The following is a 19,965-nucleotide window of genomic DNA, read 5'->3' as shown; positions in this document are numbered from 1 at the left end:
TTTAGAGGATCATTCATGCAGCTTTGCTTCACTAACCATTCAAATTTTATTCTCATGTTAGGGTGAAATTCTATCAGCAAGAATTTTAAAAGCAGCTGGAAACAATTCTCTCCTATACCAACAGGACAATTTTTACACAAGTCCAAATTGCCAGACAAGGTTTGGTTATTTGCCTAATAACCAAGAGATACAGAGATGCTCATATACCAAAAGACAAACAACTCTGTCATGGATAGATCACATATACCCTGGTGGTCTTTTAAGATTACACTAGGCCGGGCAGTGGTGGTGCACACCTTTAATCCCAGCATCGGGAGGCAGAACTCTGTGAGTTCAAGACCAGCCTGGTCTACAAGGGCTAATTCCAAGACAGCCTCCAAAGCCACAGAAAAACCCTGCCTCAGAACCACACCCACCCACCCCTGGCAAAATAATAATAATAATAATAATAATAATAATAATAATAATAATAATAAATTAAAAATTAATTAAATTTAAAAAAAGGATTACACTAGACCTGAAAAGTTCCTATCATCTGGTAGGTTCACTGTACTTTCTCCATATTTAGATACAGTTAAGACACATTAAGAACTTAATATAATGTCACAACTGCCTATACTATTCAGTGTGGTAATGTGGTACAAGTCTGTAGCCAGGTTATACCATACACCTTACATATAGAGCAGGCTCTGTTTACCATGCAGGTATGTGCAAGTGTGCTCTATGATAGTCATCCAACAATGCACTTTTTACAATGTCTCACTGTCAAGGACACCGTGATGATATGCATGTTAGTGAAACAATTATTTTACATACTAGTGATAATGATAGCATAAATCAATTTGTGGTTTCTTTTCAACATTATATTAATGTTGAAGATTAAATCAACTTTATAGTTCTAAATATTTTATTTCTGACCTTAGCATGTTTCAAGAAAGTTTAAAATTAAACCTGAGATACGACTAGGTGTGGCATCACACACTTGAAATCACAGCAGAGGAGACCAAGGCAAACAAATCAACAGTTTAAGGCAAGAGACAGCAGGGTGACTTTGCAGACAAAAGTGTTACCAGGCTGAAAATCTAAGTTTGATCCCTGGAACACACCTGGTGGAAGCAGGTAACTGACTCACTTAAGGTCCCCTCTGACCCCCACATACATGTTACCCGCCATCCCCTTGCCAAAACCGATAAATATAATTTTTAAAAAGAGATTAATGTTTTAATCAAAAAGGAAAAGAAACATGTGGCAAAGCAACACACACCCATGACATTGAACAACTCATGGTCTCATTATGTAACCCAGGTTGTCCTAGAACTTGTGGTCCTCCTCCTGCTTCAGCCTCTCAGATGCTGAGATTACAGGAATTCCTGGCTAGTTAGAGTTTTGCAAATACCCACATAATAAACTCAGTAACTATTTCTATCCCTGTAATACTGTCTTCCAGCAAGAGACGAAAAGATACACTTTCAACAGGCCAATGCTACTTATAGCATCCTACTTGTTTTCACAAAATTCAAAACAATATCATATGATGGGGATGTCCTTCTGTATGCTGTGAATTTATGTTTCTCTTATTTGCTAAAGAATAAAGCTGTTTCTGCCAATGGACAGGCAGGATGTAGCCAGGCAGAAAGTATAGGTGGGGCTACCAGACTAGGAGAATTCGGAGAAGAGAAAGGCAGAGAGTAGTCATGAAGGAGACACCTAGTAGCTGCTGAGAAAAAAAAAAGGCCTGAGCATTCTCCGGTAAGCCAAGACTACATGGAGATAGTTACATTAATAAAAATGGATTAATAATTAAGAGAGAGCTAACAAAAGAAGCCTGAGCCATAAACCAAACAGTATATAATTAATAAAAGCCTCTGTGTGTTTATTTGGGCTGAGGGGTGGCAGGACGGGGCTGGACAGAAACTTCTTTCAGCAATCATAAGAGTGAGCTGTTACTTTTACAAAAACTAAGAATATTTGCCACAACTAAAAAAAAAAAAAAAACAATTTCCAGAGTACCTCACCCTTTTCTTCAAGCAAGTGTCACTTAAAATTTGGCTCTTCCCTGACTGTTTTACACAAAGTGTCTAAGCTTTAGAAAAGAGGACACTTAGGAATTGATTCAAGACAAACCAAACATTTTTCATTTCAACCAACCCAAGGTACACCACCCTTTCTCCAGAAAATAACTCTTCCCATCATAGACCACAGAGCTGCCCATCCATCTGGAAAGAATAAGAAAAACAGCTGGGGGGAAACAAGATGGATGGGGAGGCAAAGGGGTCACAAGGGGCACTTGCTGCACAAGATTGATGACCTAGCCAAAGTTCAAAATCCACAATGGAAAGAGAGACCCACTCCTGAAAGCTGGCCTAGCTTTGCATGACAACAACACCGGGTGTGTGCCCATATATATATTCTCTTTCATTCTATCGCCCTTCCTTCCCCTCCCTCTCTCTCTTTCCCTCTATTACACACATTTCTTAAAAATCAGTGAGGGGAATTCAAGGGCAAATCCACTATGCTCAGAAACAGTTCAAGAAAGCCAACAGTTGCCTATAATCCCAGCAATCTAGAGACAGAGGCAGAAGTTCAGGAGGCTATTCAAGAGCCAATCAGAAAAGGAGAGGAAGGAGAGAAAAGAAAGGATGGGAAAAGAAAAAGGGAAGGGAAAAGGGAAAAGGGAAAGGGAAGGAAGGGGTGTCCCCTATAAAAGCCAGCTATCCTGAATGCTAAAACTTCCAAAGACCACATTTTCTCTATTTTGTACAAACTTCCAACTATTTCTAACACCTCAAATAATGTCTGCCTCAGTGTAATTTTTGGCTATAATAAAGTGGGATCTCATTTGAAATTTTAAAAAAAGAGGATAGTTATGATAGGGTGATAAGGTAGATTATAATATCTACTTGTAAATGAAAAAGTTTTAAATAATTTATATTGGTATGGATTCTTGTCTATTGAAACAAATTCAAAGTTGTTTTGTTATACTCCATATTTCTATTCCTTTTTTAAGATAATTTGTATAATGATACAAAGTCAAAATTATTTTGTTGTATTATATATGCTCCTACTTCTTAAAATATTTTATAGATACAAATATATACATATATATATACATATATGTATATATATGTATATATATATTTCTACTTCTGGTTAGGATATTTGTATATTGATGCAAATTGAGGTTATTCTTGTCATGTTGCAGTATACATTTCTATCTCTGGTTAAGATATTTTTGTATATAGCCACAATTTTGAGATCATTGTCTTTATATTGTACATCTGTTCATAGCTTGCTTGTTTTTATAATGTGAAGCTTTAGTCCTTAAGCTATGCAGGTTAAGAAGAATTACAGGTTAATAGTCACCCATGTTTGTCAAGCTTATAGTCATGTTAGCTAGGTTTTCTAGATGCGCAGAGATATATTCCAAATACATAGGTAATCTTCAAACATTTCAAAGACCTACAGAATATGGTACTTAAATGTTTTAATATCTTAGAATTCTTTTGACATGAGATATGACTGCTCCTGACAGCACCAATCTATTCCCGAGAGGATGTTGGGCACCGAAGACATTCCATATGGAGTTTGTTTTCTTCTTGGCAAAACTGGCCTACTGGGCAAGAAACTGTCCTTGCCTCGACTGCTGGCAGTAACTACGCTGTCCAATCTGGACCAGCAGGACACAAAGAAAAGTTGACTGCCAAACTTGGCCAAGACAGGGTAGAACAAATTTTCCTGTTTCTGAAAATGGTCTGTCAGATATTCTAGGACTATAGACAAAATTGGAAGCCTCAATGTTGCAGAGAAACATTAGGTGACTGTCCAGGCAGCCAGCTGTTTCTGTCATTTCTTGCAAGTCACTTGCTTGCACTTCCTGCTGACCTGGGTAATATTTCTTTCTCAGGTCTTTGATGAGGTTGAAGACTAGATAGTTACAGTTCTCTCGAATCTTAGCTAAAGACATATTAGGTAAAAAACTTAGATTCTTCAGGAAAGGACAATTATTGGAGTAATTTGCCAATTACCTATTGTCTGAAAATCTAGAATGTTTCTTACTTGAGCTTGTTTGTAGTTTCATTTAGATTATTACTTTTTCTTTCTTCTGGACAATACTTGATAATTGTTCTCATTGTATGTAATTTTTATTATGTTAGGACTAGAACCTTCCTTTTTATTTTGGAATAAAAGGGGGAAATATGGAAATTCGATCCAATAAGCCAATGGTGTTGGGGCAGCTTGGCCCAATGGAGGTACAGGCTAAAATCAAATTGAGAGAGAAGAGGCATATGCTCTATTGGAAGGTGGATGGACTGGCAGCCAGAGCACTCACGGCTTGGTGGAGGTCCCCCATCCCCCTTGGGAATGAGGCAGTGGTGGTGGTGTAGCAGCTAGACCCACGGTGACATAGCAGCTTCATTCTGTCTAGTGAGTGTGGTGCACTGATTTGCCTTTTAATGGATTGTAATGTGATACCTCTGGCATCCTCCTTTAACCCTCTTTAAGCCTGTGTGGAGATTTCTGGGCTCTCAACCCTATTCTGAGACTTTCCTTCCTTTCTCCTTTTATTTTCAACTAAGAACTTACTTTTTTTTTTTTTAAGAGGAGGTTTTAAACTTTGTGTATATCAGTTGTTTTGCCTATGACTATGTCTGAGCACCATCTGAGTGCCTTGTGCCCTCAGGTCAGAACAAGGAATCAAATCCCTAGGAACTGTAGTTTACAGATGATTGTGACCCATGGTATGGATGCTGGGTCCTCTGTGAGAACCTCTTATCCACTGACCATTGCTCTCCAGCTCTTAAGCACTTAACCTTCATCTGAGAACAACCCATCCTGTCAAATACTCTACTTGACAAGATTTACTTTCAAGATATATATAGAGAGAGACAGAGAGAGAGAGAGACAGAGAGAGTGTGTGTGTGTAGTCCATCATATCCCCTGAAACTGGGAACTGAATGAACCTTGTTCTTCTATAATATTAAGCTCTTCTGACTGTCATGCCTCTTTCTCCAGCCCCTCTATGAAACGCCTCTGTGCACATATGTGGGATACCCTACACTATGGAAAAATCCATCTGAAATCTCCTTGTTCTCTTTATTCAGAGGGAAGAAAGGTCAGGTAAGAAATCAAGTGAAAAAAAGAAAGCCATCACTAGCCATGGTGGCACATGCCTGTAATGTTAGCACTCAAAGAGTAAGATCACGAATTTGAAGAATACACAGCAAGACCCTGTCGTTCCCCCCCCCAAAAAAAAGAACAGGAGATGTAACTCAATAATAAAGGGTTCATCTAGCATTGCATGGCCTAGGTTCCAACCTGAGGGAGGAGATGATAGGCAGGTAAATAGGTAGAAAGAAGACATTCTTCCTGACCTTGAAACATAATTAAAGGCAAAGTCACTCTTGCTGGGCATGGTAGCACATGCCTTAGATCCCAGCACTCAGGAGACAGACAGCAGTGGTCACAACCCAAGGCCATTGGAAAGCAATATTTACATTACAATTCATAATAGTAGCAAAATTACAGTTATAAAGTAGCAATGAAAATAATAATCTTATGGTTGGGGACACTACAACATGAGAAACTTCATTAAAGGGTCACAATATTAGGAAGTCTGTGAACCACTGGTTTAAGGACAGCCTGGTCTGCATAGAGAATTCCAGGCCAACCAGGGTCACATTCAGACCCTGTCTCAAAGAAACAAAGAAGAAAGTAATCATTCTTGCTTTTTCTCCCTGGCTGTGCTTGGACTCAGCTCTGGCTGGCTCCCTAGTTGCAGGAGGAAGAAGGAAGGGAAAAGCTGGCAAGAGGACAGAACAGGGAGGAGAACACTTGGACCATACAGTTCAGACAGGGACAGAGCTCGTCTGGGATAGCCTGCTCTGCACCAAATCTTATATGATTGCATCTGATGGAAATGGTTACACTGCATATGATATTAACCTGTACTGATCCAAAAGACTGAGATGGATGAGTCAGTGCCAACGCCTCGGACCTATACACCATACCACCCCGCCTTGCTCTTCCTCCTCATTTGATACCTCTTTGAGCTTTATGTGGCTAAACCATCAGCTGCCCTCCTGAATGATGAAGAAGCTTAGCTGTGAGCAACACCACCTGAGGCACTTCTCCCTGACCAATGGAAGCAGCCCAAGCAGATGGAAGTAGGGACTTCATCTCGGCAAAGAAAGCTCTCAGGCCACCAGATATAATGCTGACCCCACCACTGCTCCATCCAGAACTGGCCCAGTCTTTCAAGTACTCAGACACATTTTTTACCTGGTTCGCTTTGTTGCTGGCAATGACCATCCTGGTGGCTAAACCTTGCCTCTAGGGCATGAGCAAAGTTTGGGAGAGACTCCCCATCCAGAGCACCACCCAAATCCCCAGTGCTGGAAATACTTCATGACTCAGCTTCCTCTCTATTGGTCCCTGCCCTTTCCTCTATGCCTCTAATGTCAAGCAACTGAATTTTAAAGAACAGATTATCCACCAACTGGCCACCATCATTCTTAGCCTCTCCTGGTTTGTCAATTTTGTCTGAGTAGTGAACAGTTTTCTGATTACCCACTAGTCGGCCATGGCATGAAAAACCACCTACAATAACATCTTCCTCATCTTTGCCATTGTTTTCATCATCACCTGGCTGGTTTCCTTGCCTTGGCTCCTGCACCACACCCTGGCATAACCTCTGGATCTGGATCATCTGGATCTGGATCTCTCTCTCTCTCTCTCTCTCTCTCTCTCTCTCTCTCTCTCTCTCTCTCTCTCTTTTTTTGCTACTACTACTTCAACATCACAATGGGATTGACAGATGCTGTGAATCTTCTGGGCCTACCCCATTCTACACATGGTGAACAAATCCCTAACTATAAAGCTAGTAGAAGATGAACACACTTCCAGAGAAGAAATGAAAAGCTCAGAGAAGGAGAGGCTGCAGCTGAGAGAGAAGCAAAGAGCAGAACCCTACCAATGGCCACCCATCCTCAATAAAAATCATAAGAGTGGTTAGAGAGGTGGCTCAGCAATTAAGAATAGGTAATGCAGGTCTGGAGAAATGGCTCCATGCCTAAGAGCACTTACTGCTCACACAGAGGGCCCCATTCAGTTTCCAACACCCCCATCAGCTGGCTCCTAACTGCCTGTAACATCAGTTCCAGAGGGTGCAACAACACCCAAGGGTATCTGCATGCACACCCTGCATATAGATTCACAGAAGTACATGCACATATACACCAATAAAAATAATAAATAAGTTTTTAAAAGAGTGCATATTGTTCTTCCAGAGGACTTGAGTTCAACTGCCATAACCCACACCAGTAGCTCACGATCCCCTGTAACTCCAGCTCTAAGGATTCAACACCCTCTTCTGGGCCCCTGAGGGCACTTGTATGTGTGTGTATGTGCACACATACAAATTCAAAACAATTTTAAATTCTTTAAATCATAAGAATAATAAGAATGACTAAACCACATTAATATAGAGTGAAAATGCTAATCAGCCTTCCCTGTGGGGTCCACCAGGCTCTGGAGAGAAAAGAGAAAGGGAGAGACACTCTGTCCTCTCTCCTTACTTCATCACCCAGTGCCTTTAGGGCAGACTTTAAGCAGCATATGAAGATGCAGCAGAGAAGAGGCTGGTTAAGCCCTCTGCTAGAGCAAAGATCTCCATCCCTCCACACTCTCTAAGCTCCATTTCTATTGCTGTCAAACCCTTTCTCACCTCTGAGGGCCTAAGAACTTGGACCTAGTTTTCTGCCCTGACTCCCACCCCCCACCCCTTGACCTCTAGCCAGGGTTGATCTTGGGCCTCATTCTGCCAAAGGTTCCACCTTTGAAGCCCCTGGCTTGGGTTACAACCAAAGCTGAGCTGAGCTGACTTTAGCATCTCTCTTCCTTCCTGAGGCTCAGAGAGTGAGTGTGTGCCCTCTCCCACAGAAAGGGCACTTCCTGGAGACTGCTCAGCTATCTCTAGCGCTGCAGCCGCTTTCTCTGGCCTCCTCTTTCCTGTCAGCTACTCCAGTTGCTTTACAGTAGAACGCAACTACTTCTAATTTGTACTCATTAAATACTTAAGTTTCAGTCTCCAAAATACAACTGTAGCTAGTACCTGATACTTCGGTGAGGAACCATTTCAGAGAAAATTTTACTATTAATGGTTTTGGGTGTTTTGTTTTAGGGGTTTTTTTTTTTTTTAAGCTAAAATATAATAATAAAGGTTAAAACATGACAATGTGTCAGATAACTAAAAACTGAAAAGGGGCCAGGTAAGGTGGCACACACCTTTGAGTCCAGCACTCAGGAAGCAGAGGCAAAGGCAAGTAGATCTTTGTGACTTCCAGGCTAACAGAGAGCTCTATGGTGAAATTCTGTCTCAAAGATCAAGATCGAAAGAGCAATACAGAATCAACTAAATAAACTAAGAAACTGAGGCAATCTTTCATTATTGCCCCCACCCCCGTAATCCTTTACTAGAAAGAACTGGAGAAAATGTGTAATTTTTCATCTTTATTGCTCTTGTATACAGAAAGTCAATTAATTAAATATATAATTAAAACTGTAAACACAGTTTAGCTTCTGTGTTTTACTTTAATTTAGCTTTTGCACCTGACTTAGCAGACAAGTACCTCTAGTTTCTAGTGAACCTGAAAAGGTTCAACAGTTTTTACTACACACCCTATCAGAGAAGTAGCAGCCACCCTTTCCAGCACTTAGTAAGCTGGCCTTAGGCAAAATATGTCCAAAGGTTTGGCTCAACAGACCAAAAAAAGGTGTGCCGGCCCACAGACTACAGGGTGGGGAGAACTACGGTCAGTTTCAACTTATACTTCCTTTTCCAGTGGCCTAGAAAGGTAGGAGCAGTGCAGTGCTCTAAGTTAGTTCTGGGTATAAGTTACCACAACATAAACTGCAAGTTTCCCACCAACTATAACAATTATATTTTTGACTATAAATAGACAGGGATAAAACTGAGCCAAAAGAAACTTTAGATGGATTACATAAAGACCACTGACAGGTGAAATTTATTCTAGAACCGGTTTGGTCTTGTTTATCAATCTCTAAAGAAAGATTCGCTTTACTGCCACTATTAGAAATGCCAACAACTAAGCACAATTACCCATGGCCAGACAGACTAGTTAGTTCACATGGGTAGCAGGTGGAGACTGATGTGACTGTAAAGGATTCTGAAAGTTGCATGCTCCAACTCTTTAACTTTACACACTAAGCCCTTCAGTTAGTTAAAGAGTCTTTATGAGACTGACAAAGACGGTTCGGTGCTTACCAACACAACTAGTCCACCAGGGAGGAAGCAGCTACTCTCACCTACCACTGTCAGGACTGTGGCTCTCTGCCTCCCAGTCCCTGGCAGCTTCTCACAGGCCACCACTAACACAAAGTATTTTCTCTGCTTATTTTAGTATTGTCCTGATGCTTCCATATGAGCAGGTACTTGTTACAAGTCTCCCTTTACCTACAGTTTCCCCTTCAAGTTTCAGTCATTCATAATTCTGTGAAATAAAAAATATTAAGCAAAAATGTCCAGAATTAAAAACTAATAAGCTAGCCCAGGCAGTGGTGGTATACCCCTTTAATCCCTGGTGGGGGATGTTCTTCTGTATATATGTTTTTCTTATTGGTTGATGAATGAAACCCTGATTGGCCAGTAAAGGTAGGAAGATAAGCAGGGAATGCTGGGACAGAGAGGACAGAAACATCATGAGTTTTGGCAAGACCCTGTCTCAAAAGCCACAACACTAAAGTAAAAGAAAAACTATTGTTCTTCCATTCCAAAGAAAGAACAACGAAAGAAGGGTGAGACCCATCCCTTGCCCGTGCCTCACCCTCACCTCACAACTCCCAAGACTGTAACACACACCTCTCAGTAGCACACGTTTCCCAATAATTTTCCTAAGAACTGCTAGTTTATCCTGACTCAATTCTGAAACCACTGGAACCCTCCTCCTTTCACTTCAACACCAGGGTATCAGGAGCCAGGCTTAGGAGCTAACAAAGCACCTAGACGTAATCTTCCTTCTCCTCCACTATACAAAGGTACAAGAGCAAAATGAAAGCCAATGTACTAGTCCAGCCTGTAATACTTACTAATGCAGCCCTAACAACTAACTCTAAAACTCAAAACAAGGGATATAATCACTTCTACAAACAAACAATTGAAAGGCTACTTCCCCGGGTAGATCCTTACCTGTAAAATATTAGTGAAAAAGTCATGGTAGAACATGGGCCAATCTTGGCGTCCAATATCAACAATAACTTTGCAGAGTTTGTTCCGGATAAAGTAAGGTAAGGTTTTATGGTGAGCCAACAGAAGTTTGGGCAAGCAACTACGGATTTCCATCTTATCCTGAGATGGGACCCCAAGCCACATTTTATTGATCAGATTCTGAAAAACAAACATATATCCTTTAATGAACTGTACACAAAACAACTGGTTTTTATTCTATACTTGGCTATAACAAGTCACATACACACATATCCCTCTAACAGTTTAGGGCATTTAACAAAAGAGAAATACAAATATTAAAATAATGCCATCTCTAGGAAGATCTACTAAGTAATTTAAGATGTAAAAAGTTATATGTACAAAAACTTGCTGTTACATCATTGTCTCCAACATGTCTTACTGGGCAATTGGCCACAAAATAGTGACAAAAACAACTGTGAAGAAGTCAATATGACAGCACACACCTATAATCCAATCGTCTGGGAAACTGAGACAGGAGGATAGAGAGTTTGAAGCCAGCCTGAGGTATATAGCCAAGATACTACTCTAAACTATAAAAAAGTAACGAAGTCACTTCTGTGAACATTAACAGAAAGGAAAGTGGGAAAGAGTTTGTTGTGAGCATGCACAGAAGTCAAAGCTTAGGTAAGAGTTAGCATAAATATATCTGTGGTTGGAAGATGATAGGAGGACAACCATTCTCCTTACAAAATATTTAGATATCTTTGTCTTTCAAATGATAAAAGGGAAAGAAGTAAGTCACCAAACATGACCTAACAGTACCAGAAAGCCAACCACCTACCCAATCATTTTTGGAGTCGTGGACAGAAAGTTGTTGTAGGCAACTAGACAGGGGTGCCAATATGGGTGGGTCAAGCTACTGTACACAGTCATCTGCACATTAAAGGGAAAGTCTGGTGCTCATTTCACTATGGTTTTCAGGACTACGAAATGATCCAACAACTTACCTCAAAAACCGTTAAGCTGTACATCATAACATAGTCATTCCTTGTGCTGGACAGAAAATATAAGCAGAATCTCCAGGCTCCTACTTGCTGGGCAAAGTTATTAAGAAGCTCCTCTGGAAAAGTTAAATAGTAACAAAACAAGCATAAAAATACATTAATACAAGACCAGGCCACCATCATTTAGAAAACACATCTAATACTCCATATAATGCAAATGGTGCAAAAAAAATAAGCACAAAACTGGGCAGTGGTAGCACACACCTTTAATCCCAGCACTCAGGAGGCAGAGGCAGGTGGATTTCTGTGAGTTTGAGGCCAGCCTGGTCTACAGAGTAAATTCCAGGACAGCCAGAGCTGATACACAAAGAAATCCTGTCTCAAAAACCAGTAAGAAAAAAAGCACAAAACCCAGATGAAGGGATTATACAGTCAGTACTCTTAGCTCTAGGGGAACCATCAACACAGGCAGTACACCCTGACATCTCAAGGCCACCGACTCTCCTAAAGATACCTTTTGAGGGCAAAGACCTATTGCTCAAGCTCTTATTTAAGCTATATGTGGAAGAACAATCCTTTCCAAAATGTAAATGATACCAACTAGTCCCTGCAAGCATAAGCCATACACACCACCATGTTGTTCTACCGGTCTTCAGTGACATCCACACTGTTTGCACTCATATGGCATGAAGGCTAGAGAATCAGGAAGAGAAAACTAACATTCCCAGCAGCCATGTAGTGGTTTCTCCAGTTCCAGGGAACTGGACACCTTCCTCTGGCCTCTATAGGCACCAGGCACAAAAGTGTAAACAGACACACATGAAAGCAAAACACCCATACACGTAAAATAAAAAAGAATAAATCAAATATATCTTTTAAAATAATAATAATATAAAATAACAGTAAGATTTAAAAATAATAAGACATAGCCAGGCGGTGGTGGAACACACCTTTAATCCAAACACTCAGGAGGCAGAGGCAGGCCTAATCTACAAAGCAATTCTAGGACAGCCAGAGCTGTTACACAGAGAAACCCTGTCTGGGGGTGGGGGGTGGGGGGGGTGGAGTTAAGATGACAATGACAGTGGTGCTGGTGGTGGTGGCAGCAGCAGCGGCAGCAGCACAACTACATAAATAAGTAAAAACCAAAAGTAAGAACCCCAAGAGTTCCCAGAGCAGCTCTGACTATAGATCCAGTCAATTAAAAATGGTTCTTCTCCTCTCAGACCACTGACAGCATAAGCAAAAAGTCACAATTAGCAAGAATTAATTGCCTAACTACCCACCATCACCTGTGAGCACAATGCTTGTTAACCACCTTGTTAACCAGTGAGCCTGGCCTGTGCAAGGTCACCGTGAAAACAGTGCAGCTCACTGCCCTGCCTGCCTTGAACCCTGACTAATACATTCTACAGAAGGAGAGCTACAGAAACGGTTCAGCACTGACTGCTCTTGGAGAAGACCTGGGTTCAAGCCCCAGCACCCACACAGCAGCTCATACATTTCTACAACTCCAGTTCCAGGGGATCCCACACTCACTTCTAACTTCCTCCATGCACATTGTACACAGACATATGTGCAGGCAAAACACTCATATATATGTAAAATAAAAGTAATCTTCTTAAGTCTTGAAAATTCTGTGAAAAATAGCATGTCCTGATAATTAAAAACAAGTTTTTATGTAACCCAGAGACACAAGCAAACCAGAGAATGTGAGTTACAGCTGAAATTGACATGCTGGGTTCAAGTCAGCTGATCCCCAAGCCTGGCCCCAGCAAGCCACTGTTGTACATACTGCTCCCATTCCTCCCCTGTTAAAACACCGCTGGCCTCATGCCTCTCCACTACCTTTCAAGCACTTATCTGGCAGGCAGGTGGGTAAAAGGGCCTTATAATGACACAGCCTCCTTCCATTCCCTTACCTCAATAGGCAAAGCCTGTAGTTTCTTCCAAGACAACAGAAAAAAAGCAAAAAGGAGTTCCAGCCACACACTCAGATTAAGTCACAAAGACCAGGTACAAAGAGAAGGGAAAAACCTGCCAACTGGTACAGAACAGTTCCAATTAGCCAACATTTCACCTGAACGTCTGTAGTATGTGTTGTTTTATAGACTCTCTTCCACTGAGTTATACCCCCGGTCTGCATAAAATGAGTATCTTATACAAGGTTCCACTTTCAACCTATGAATGCACAAACGTGAGCAACATTTTATGAACAAATCAAAAATCAAAGAAAAATCAAAGGCATTTGTTTCTATTGCAGTGACAAGAGTGTAAAGAAATCAGAGTGGAAGATTATAGCAGACTAACATAGAAGAAGATGTACCTTTTTGGTAAAAATTATGTCTATTATTTTTCACTGTAAGTATAAGGTAGACTAGTACCATAAAACTAACAGGGAGAGCACACTGGGTCAGGAAGATAATCAGTATAGAGGCCCAGAGTAGCAAGCAAGGTAGACACTGCTCATCTCCTGGACTTGGCACCACCAGTGGTCCTATGTCTATTTTACTTCTCTACAATGTACTCTCTCAGAAAAGAAAGGTATGCAGGATGCAGGCTCCCAGGAGTACCAGTTATCAGATGGCATGATGCTTCAAGGAAGCTAGTAAAAACAGGCTATAGCCAAAGATGTCCTAGTCTTTGAGATGAAAAGTCTCAAAGTCTCAACCCCAAGCAGACTTTGGGTGGTACTCAAGACTGGATCAGAAGGTTTAACTGGCTAACATGACTCAAGCCAATGGAGATGGAGACAGAAATGGGCCTTTAGGGTTCTGAGTCAAAGAGAGACCTTAAGGAAAGGGAAGCAACAAGTATGGTTATAGAATAACACACACACTCACACACAGGCACACGTATATGTGTGGGTACACTCACGCATGTGAAAGCACCTTTCATTCAAATTCAGGGCTAAGAGAGGACCCAAATGGGAACAGACTACTTGAGGCAGGATGTGACACTTGAATAAATTACCTTCTTTCTAGTATGTTTGATTAACATAATTGTGCCGATGAACATAAAAGTCAAACATGGGTTCTCAAACATGCTGAGGCCCGAGACAGCGAGTGATTACACCTACATGTTCTCTCTGTTCTTTATTCATGGAAAGGGTAACAGAGATGAAAAGGAAGAAAAGGCTAGGAAGTCTCCAGAGGCAGACCAGACCAGGTAAGGGATCCAAAAGACCACTGTCTCAGGTGTTCATTCTGTTACTTGCATAGGTTGTTCTTGTTTTGAAATTAATGGTTGTGGGCTTCTTTCAACAACACTGCTGAGATTAGACAGGACAGAGGCTTTTCCACTTGATAGAAAGGAAAGAAAACCAATCACTTATGCTCTCATAGCTAGCTCTGCAGGTCCCTCCTGCCACCAACCAGCAGAGCCAGAACAAAGCCAAGAATTCAAGGAACACATACAAGTTTGACCAACCAACAGTATTGATTCCTTCTTCCCCAAATTTCACTTACCTATCTCTCGTTTTCTCTCATTGGTTGTACACTCATGGAAAAATTCTGTCATCAGACTTTCCAGTGCCCTGAGGGAGGCTTCTTCAGATGCCTGACAAAGGAATTTGAGAAAACATCAATAAATAGCTCTGCTTCTCAGTTCCTTCCAGGTGCCATCCACAACAAAGGAAATTTACTTCCCAAAACACCTTGGTTCAACATTCTTCAAATGCACAATGCAAGCCAGAAAAACAAGAGACTTTTCCATCTTGCTTAAAACCCAGTTTTAGTTATCTACTACAAATGCATGCCATGTAATTTAATTATTTATGTTAAGGAGAAGAAAAACAATTCAAAATGCAATAGTAGAAAGATGCTGAAAGAAAATTACCAGTCCTGGCACTGCTTAGTAGGCAGAGCAAACAGATTGTGGGCAGTTTAGAGACCCTCCATACACAATCTGGACACCCCTTGCCTAATTAATTAGCCAGATGTTAATACTGAGACACACAGCCACTCGGACTCATGGGGTCTGAAAAAGCTTCAGGAGTCCTGCACACAATCAACTTTCAATCTCACATGAGCAGCCAACAGAGAGGAATGTGAAGCTGAGAACAAAGCTTGGCAGCACTCTAGTTCAACCTCCATCAATCAGCAAAGAACAGACTGAGAGATGCCACCCCCAAGGTAAGAGTAAGGCCCCATGAGCTAGGCGATGGTGACACACACCTTTAATCCCAGCACTGGGGAAGCAGAGGTAGGTGGATCTCCATTTCGAGGCCAGCCTGAGCTACATGGAGAAATCATGTCTGAAAAAGAGAGAGGAGAGAAACAGAGACAGACGGATGGAGAGAGATGGAGGGAGAGAGGAAGTCCCTGAGTACTGACAGGTTCCTTCTTACACATGGATCTCATAACTCCACTTCCTTTTCACCAGGCAGGAAAGCAGTGGCTGCAGGAATGAGCTTGCATCTAAACCCACACAAAGCCAGTGGCACATGCCTGTGGTCTCAGCACTTGGGAAGCTGAGGCAAGAAGATGACAAGGTCTAGGCCAACCCTGACTTAACACCCAGGCTCATAAAAAGTTTCAAGTAATAGCAGTAACAAAAACCACACCCCATACAGCCTGTGATTAAAAAGGTGCATGTCTGCAGACCATGTCTAAACCATCATTGGCATTATCTACCTGGAAACTCCTGTTATTTTAGTTAGTTCTTAATTCCTTTCTTACTTGCCTCCCTTCCCCAAATCTCCTCCTTTACTCCCAGAGCATTTTAAGACAACAGGCTCACATTTAAACATGTTTTGTGTTTAACTGTGATTGCCTCCAGGCAATCATTTACTCCTATGGAGACGAAGGAACTTCAACCATCTCCCTTAACAAGCCAATTTACAAGTCCAGCACCATGCACACCACTAACACTGGCCATGCACGGGCAGTGCCAGGCATGGATGTACCTCCCATACTGCTGGGACAGTAGGCTGGTTGTGAGATGACAAATGAACTGGCCTGCTGAGTGATGAATTCTTCCAAGTCCAATAGTATTAGCACTGTAATTCAAAGAAACATTCTTGTCTGAATTTTATAGCTTGCAAGCCAACCTGCTCTATAAAAATTACCTATATGCCAGGTGAATGGTACACAACCAGCTATTTGATAGGTTAAAGCAGGAGGATCTTACACACACACACACACACACACACACACACACACACACACACACAAGACATGGTGGCATATGCCTATAATTCCAGCAGCCAGGGAGATGAAGGCAAAAGGAAATCCAAAGTCATCCTCAATTATAAAGTTTGAAACCAGTCGGGGGCTGAAGAGATGGCTCAATGGGTAAAAGCACATACGTCTCATGCAGAGGACCCAAGTTAAGTTCCCAGCACCCACTCACAACTACCCTTAACTACAGTGACCTGGGGATCTGACACCTATACATGCTGCATACACACACACACACACACACACACACACACACACACACACACACACACACACACACGCTACGAGATTGTCTCAAAACAATACAAAAATTAAAGTAATAAAAACAAAACAATAAATAAAAAGTAAAAGAGGGCTAGGGCTAAACTTGGTGACATATACCTTTAATCCCAGTAGTCAGGAGGCTGAGAGGCTGAGGCAGGCCAATCTGAGGCAAGCCTGGTCTACACAGAGAGTTCCAAGACAGCCAGGCTAATCATGCACAAGGTATGGGGGGGCTAGGGGATAAAGCTCAACATGGCAAAAGCATACAATTTAAAGTCTGTAGGAAAAATAAAGAAATTAGAAAGCATTAAAGTGACTCAATACTCAAAAAATGTGTGTGTGCGTGCGCGCGCATGTGCATAAGACATGAATGCAGAAAAGGGGACCGTGAGAAGGGAAGGTGAGGGAAGAAGGGAAGAAGAGGAATCAAGTGGGTCCTGGAGAAACTCCTGATATCACTACCTCCAAAGCCCCCAAGCACAGCACATACATAGCCACCGCTAGTATCTAAAGCAAATGATCGCTGGTGGCCTCTCCCAAGAATCTACTGGTCTCCACCGCCAATCTATCTACCCAGCACACTCCACCCCAACCCAAGGAGTTAAAGTGCAAACCAAGAAGCTCCATCAACTACAAAAACCAATGGATATGTGGCAATTCCCAGAGATAATGCTAGAACCAGCTGAGAGCATCACCAAGCACTTTCCAATAAACATAAATACCAGACTATTTACATTCTGATCACTTCAATAATTCCAACACTCATGTTGGAATGTTTCATAGAATACTGCAAGTATCAAATAAGGTGACCTATGTTCAAGCACTAGTTAAACTAAGATGAATTATCTACCTAGCAAGGATGGCTACTCTGATATTTACTTGGTCTTAGGTACCAAATAAAAACAGGCAGGAACATTGAAAACAAAAGTAGTCAGACCTCCTTTGAAACTGTACTCACGCATACATGCCTTCAGCTTCTCTGACAAGATCTCAACTGTGTTCCTTTACAGTGAATAAAAAAGGATGCCAGGTGTTGGTGGCGCACGCCTTTAATCCCAGCACTCAGGAGGCAGAGGCAGGTGGTCTCCAGAGTGAGTGCCAGTATAGGCTCCAAAGCTACACAGAGAAACCCTGTCTCGAAAAACCAAAAAAAAAAAAAAAAAAAAAAAAAAAAAAAGGAGTCCCAGGCTTCACCTGAGTAAACATTCAGAACAGGAGTAGAAGACAAACAGGATTATATTCAGACCTGCAAGTGGTTTAAGGGTACTGCAGATCCCCAAGCCCTTTAGCAGGAAGGCCACTGGAATTTTGCCAGCCGTTTCAAGAAAGTGGCAGAAACAGATCCAGACTGAGGGTTAAAGACCTAACAGCAGTGGAGGCTAGCATACACATACCATACAGCACTATACTTTCAAGTGATGAGAGACAAAGAACATACAAGTTCAGAAGATCAATCTGCTAGCTTCGAAGAGAGAAAGAGAGAGACAGAGAGAGATGACAAACCTGACTTGCTCATCAGATAGCACAAGAAAGCTGAAAATGGGAGAAGACATTTGTATGGTAATTGACAGAATTCACGGGGTATAAAGTAACTTAACAAAGAAAAGACAAGGGTCTTTGGACTTACAAAAGAAAGCCATAAATGAGTACTCACCTCCTCAGAGAAATACAGTTTTAAAATGGAAGAGGCTGCCACACAACCCCAGAATAGCTAAGTCAGAAAGACTCAGCAGTTAGGAATATTGGCCGTTCAGTTCCAGCACCCACATGGCAGCTCACAACCATCTGTAACTCCAGACTCAGGAGATCCAATGCCTTCTTCTGACCCTTTCAGGCACCAGGCATGCACAAGGTTCACAGACATGCATGCAGGCAAAACACCCATATACAGAAAAGTTAAATTGACAGTACAATGTGTTGGCTAAGTAACTTAGATGTGCAGATACTGCCGGCAGGAACATAGACAGGTGTCACCATTTGAGAAAGCTTTGTGTCTTATGACTGCAATTAACCAACAGAATACTGTGATTGTACACCAAATAAAATGCATATATATAGCCACAAATAAAATGTACAAACATAGTCACAGAGCCATTACACAAAATAAGAAAACTCAAATGTCTATCATCAATGGAATGAGTTTCACTTTGTTTATTCGAGAGAATATTGTAATACAACATCAATGAATGAATCTTGTAGCAACAGCAAAGCATCTCATAAACACAACAAATGAAAGATGTCAAAACACACCCTTTCATTAGGTAGGTACGTACACACACACACACACACACACACACACACACACACACACACACACACACACACACACACACCTACCCCACCTCCAGGCAGGATTTCTCTGTGTGTCCTTGGCTGACTCAGAGATCCACCTGCCTCTGCTTCCCAAGTGCTGGGACTAAAAATGTATTATATTTTAATATAAAATATGCTGGGACCACTATTTACTAATTTACATTAAATTTTTTTAAACAAACAAAACTAAGTTATGCTGTATAGTCAGAATAGTGGTTACTTTTCGGAAGAGGGATTACCTTAGAACTCCAAGAATATTCTATGCTTAGTTTGAGTGTTTCACACTGTGACAGCTATTATTACTTGTCTCTAAGGACATGTACTGTACACTGTACTTTGAGCTTTCAAACTGCATCTTCAAGTTTAGACCATTGGTTTTTGTTGTTGTTGTTGTTTGTTGTTGTTGTTTTGTTTTTTGAGACAGGGTTTCTCTGTATAGCTTTGGAGCCTGTCCTGGCACTCTCTCTGTAGACCAGGCTGGCCTCCCGAGAGCTGGGATTAAAGAGAGAGCTGGGATTAAAGACCACTCATCGACCATGAGTTAAATTGTATTTTCATAGATTAGCAGCCTCAGTGTGAGCCACTCTGATTGGGAGGTACACTGCTGCCTATGTGTTCAAGCAGCCACCACAGCAAATGGGATGATGAATTATGGCTCCTTAGAATTTTCTAGGAGAGCTATCCGTACATCTAAGACAAACTACATTCTCTGCTGCAGATTGTTGTCGTGTACAAAGCTGCCTGCCTGGATTTCCGCCACTGTCAATTTCTGCTGCTGGATGAGCAGTTCAGAGACCTGTGCTCACTTTATTAAGGAACCACGAAGCCAGTCAAGGCTCAGAATCACCTCATCATAAAGACTTGAAAGGACGAGAAAGGTCACAGAATTTGATGTTTTCTTTGATTCTTCTCCCTATTTTCTACGGCTCCTGCAGATTCATTTCATACTACCTTTTGACTCTGTGATGACTGCCCTCACCACAATTTCTACCACTCTCTA

General features: G+C 41.5%; 1 protein-coding gene across 2 annotated transcripts in view; it reads right to left on the bottom strand.

Moving 5' to 3' along the window:
* Positions 1-19,965, bottom strand: part of Xpo6 (exportin 6) — a 109,473-nt gene that overhangs the window by 59,005 nt on the left and 30,503 nt on the right. For both annotated transcript variants that reach the window (XM_027404693.2, XM_027404692.2), the window contains exons 2-4: positions 14,676-14,766; positions 11,212-11,324; positions 10,205-10,402 (exon numbers count right to left, since the gene is read on the bottom strand). In XM_027404693.2, the coding sequence (XP_027260494.1) occupies positions 10,205-10,402; positions 11,212-11,324; positions 14,676-14,766 (402 nt within the window). The remainder of the gene's footprint in view (positions 1-10,204; positions 10,403-11,211; positions 11,325-14,675; positions 14,767-19,965) is intronic.

This window comes from Cricetulus griseus, chromosome 3 (genome assembly GCF_003668045.3).
Source record: "Cricetulus griseus strain 17A/GY chromosome 3, alternate assembly CriGri-PICRH-1.0, whole genome shotgun sequence".
NCBI classification, from domain to species: domain Eukaryota; kingdom Metazoa; phylum Chordata; class Mammalia; order Rodentia; family Cricetidae; genus Cricetulus; species Cricetulus griseus.
Note: the sequence above shows the minus strand (reverse complement) of the source record. Positions and strands in the feature narration are given on the sequence as shown.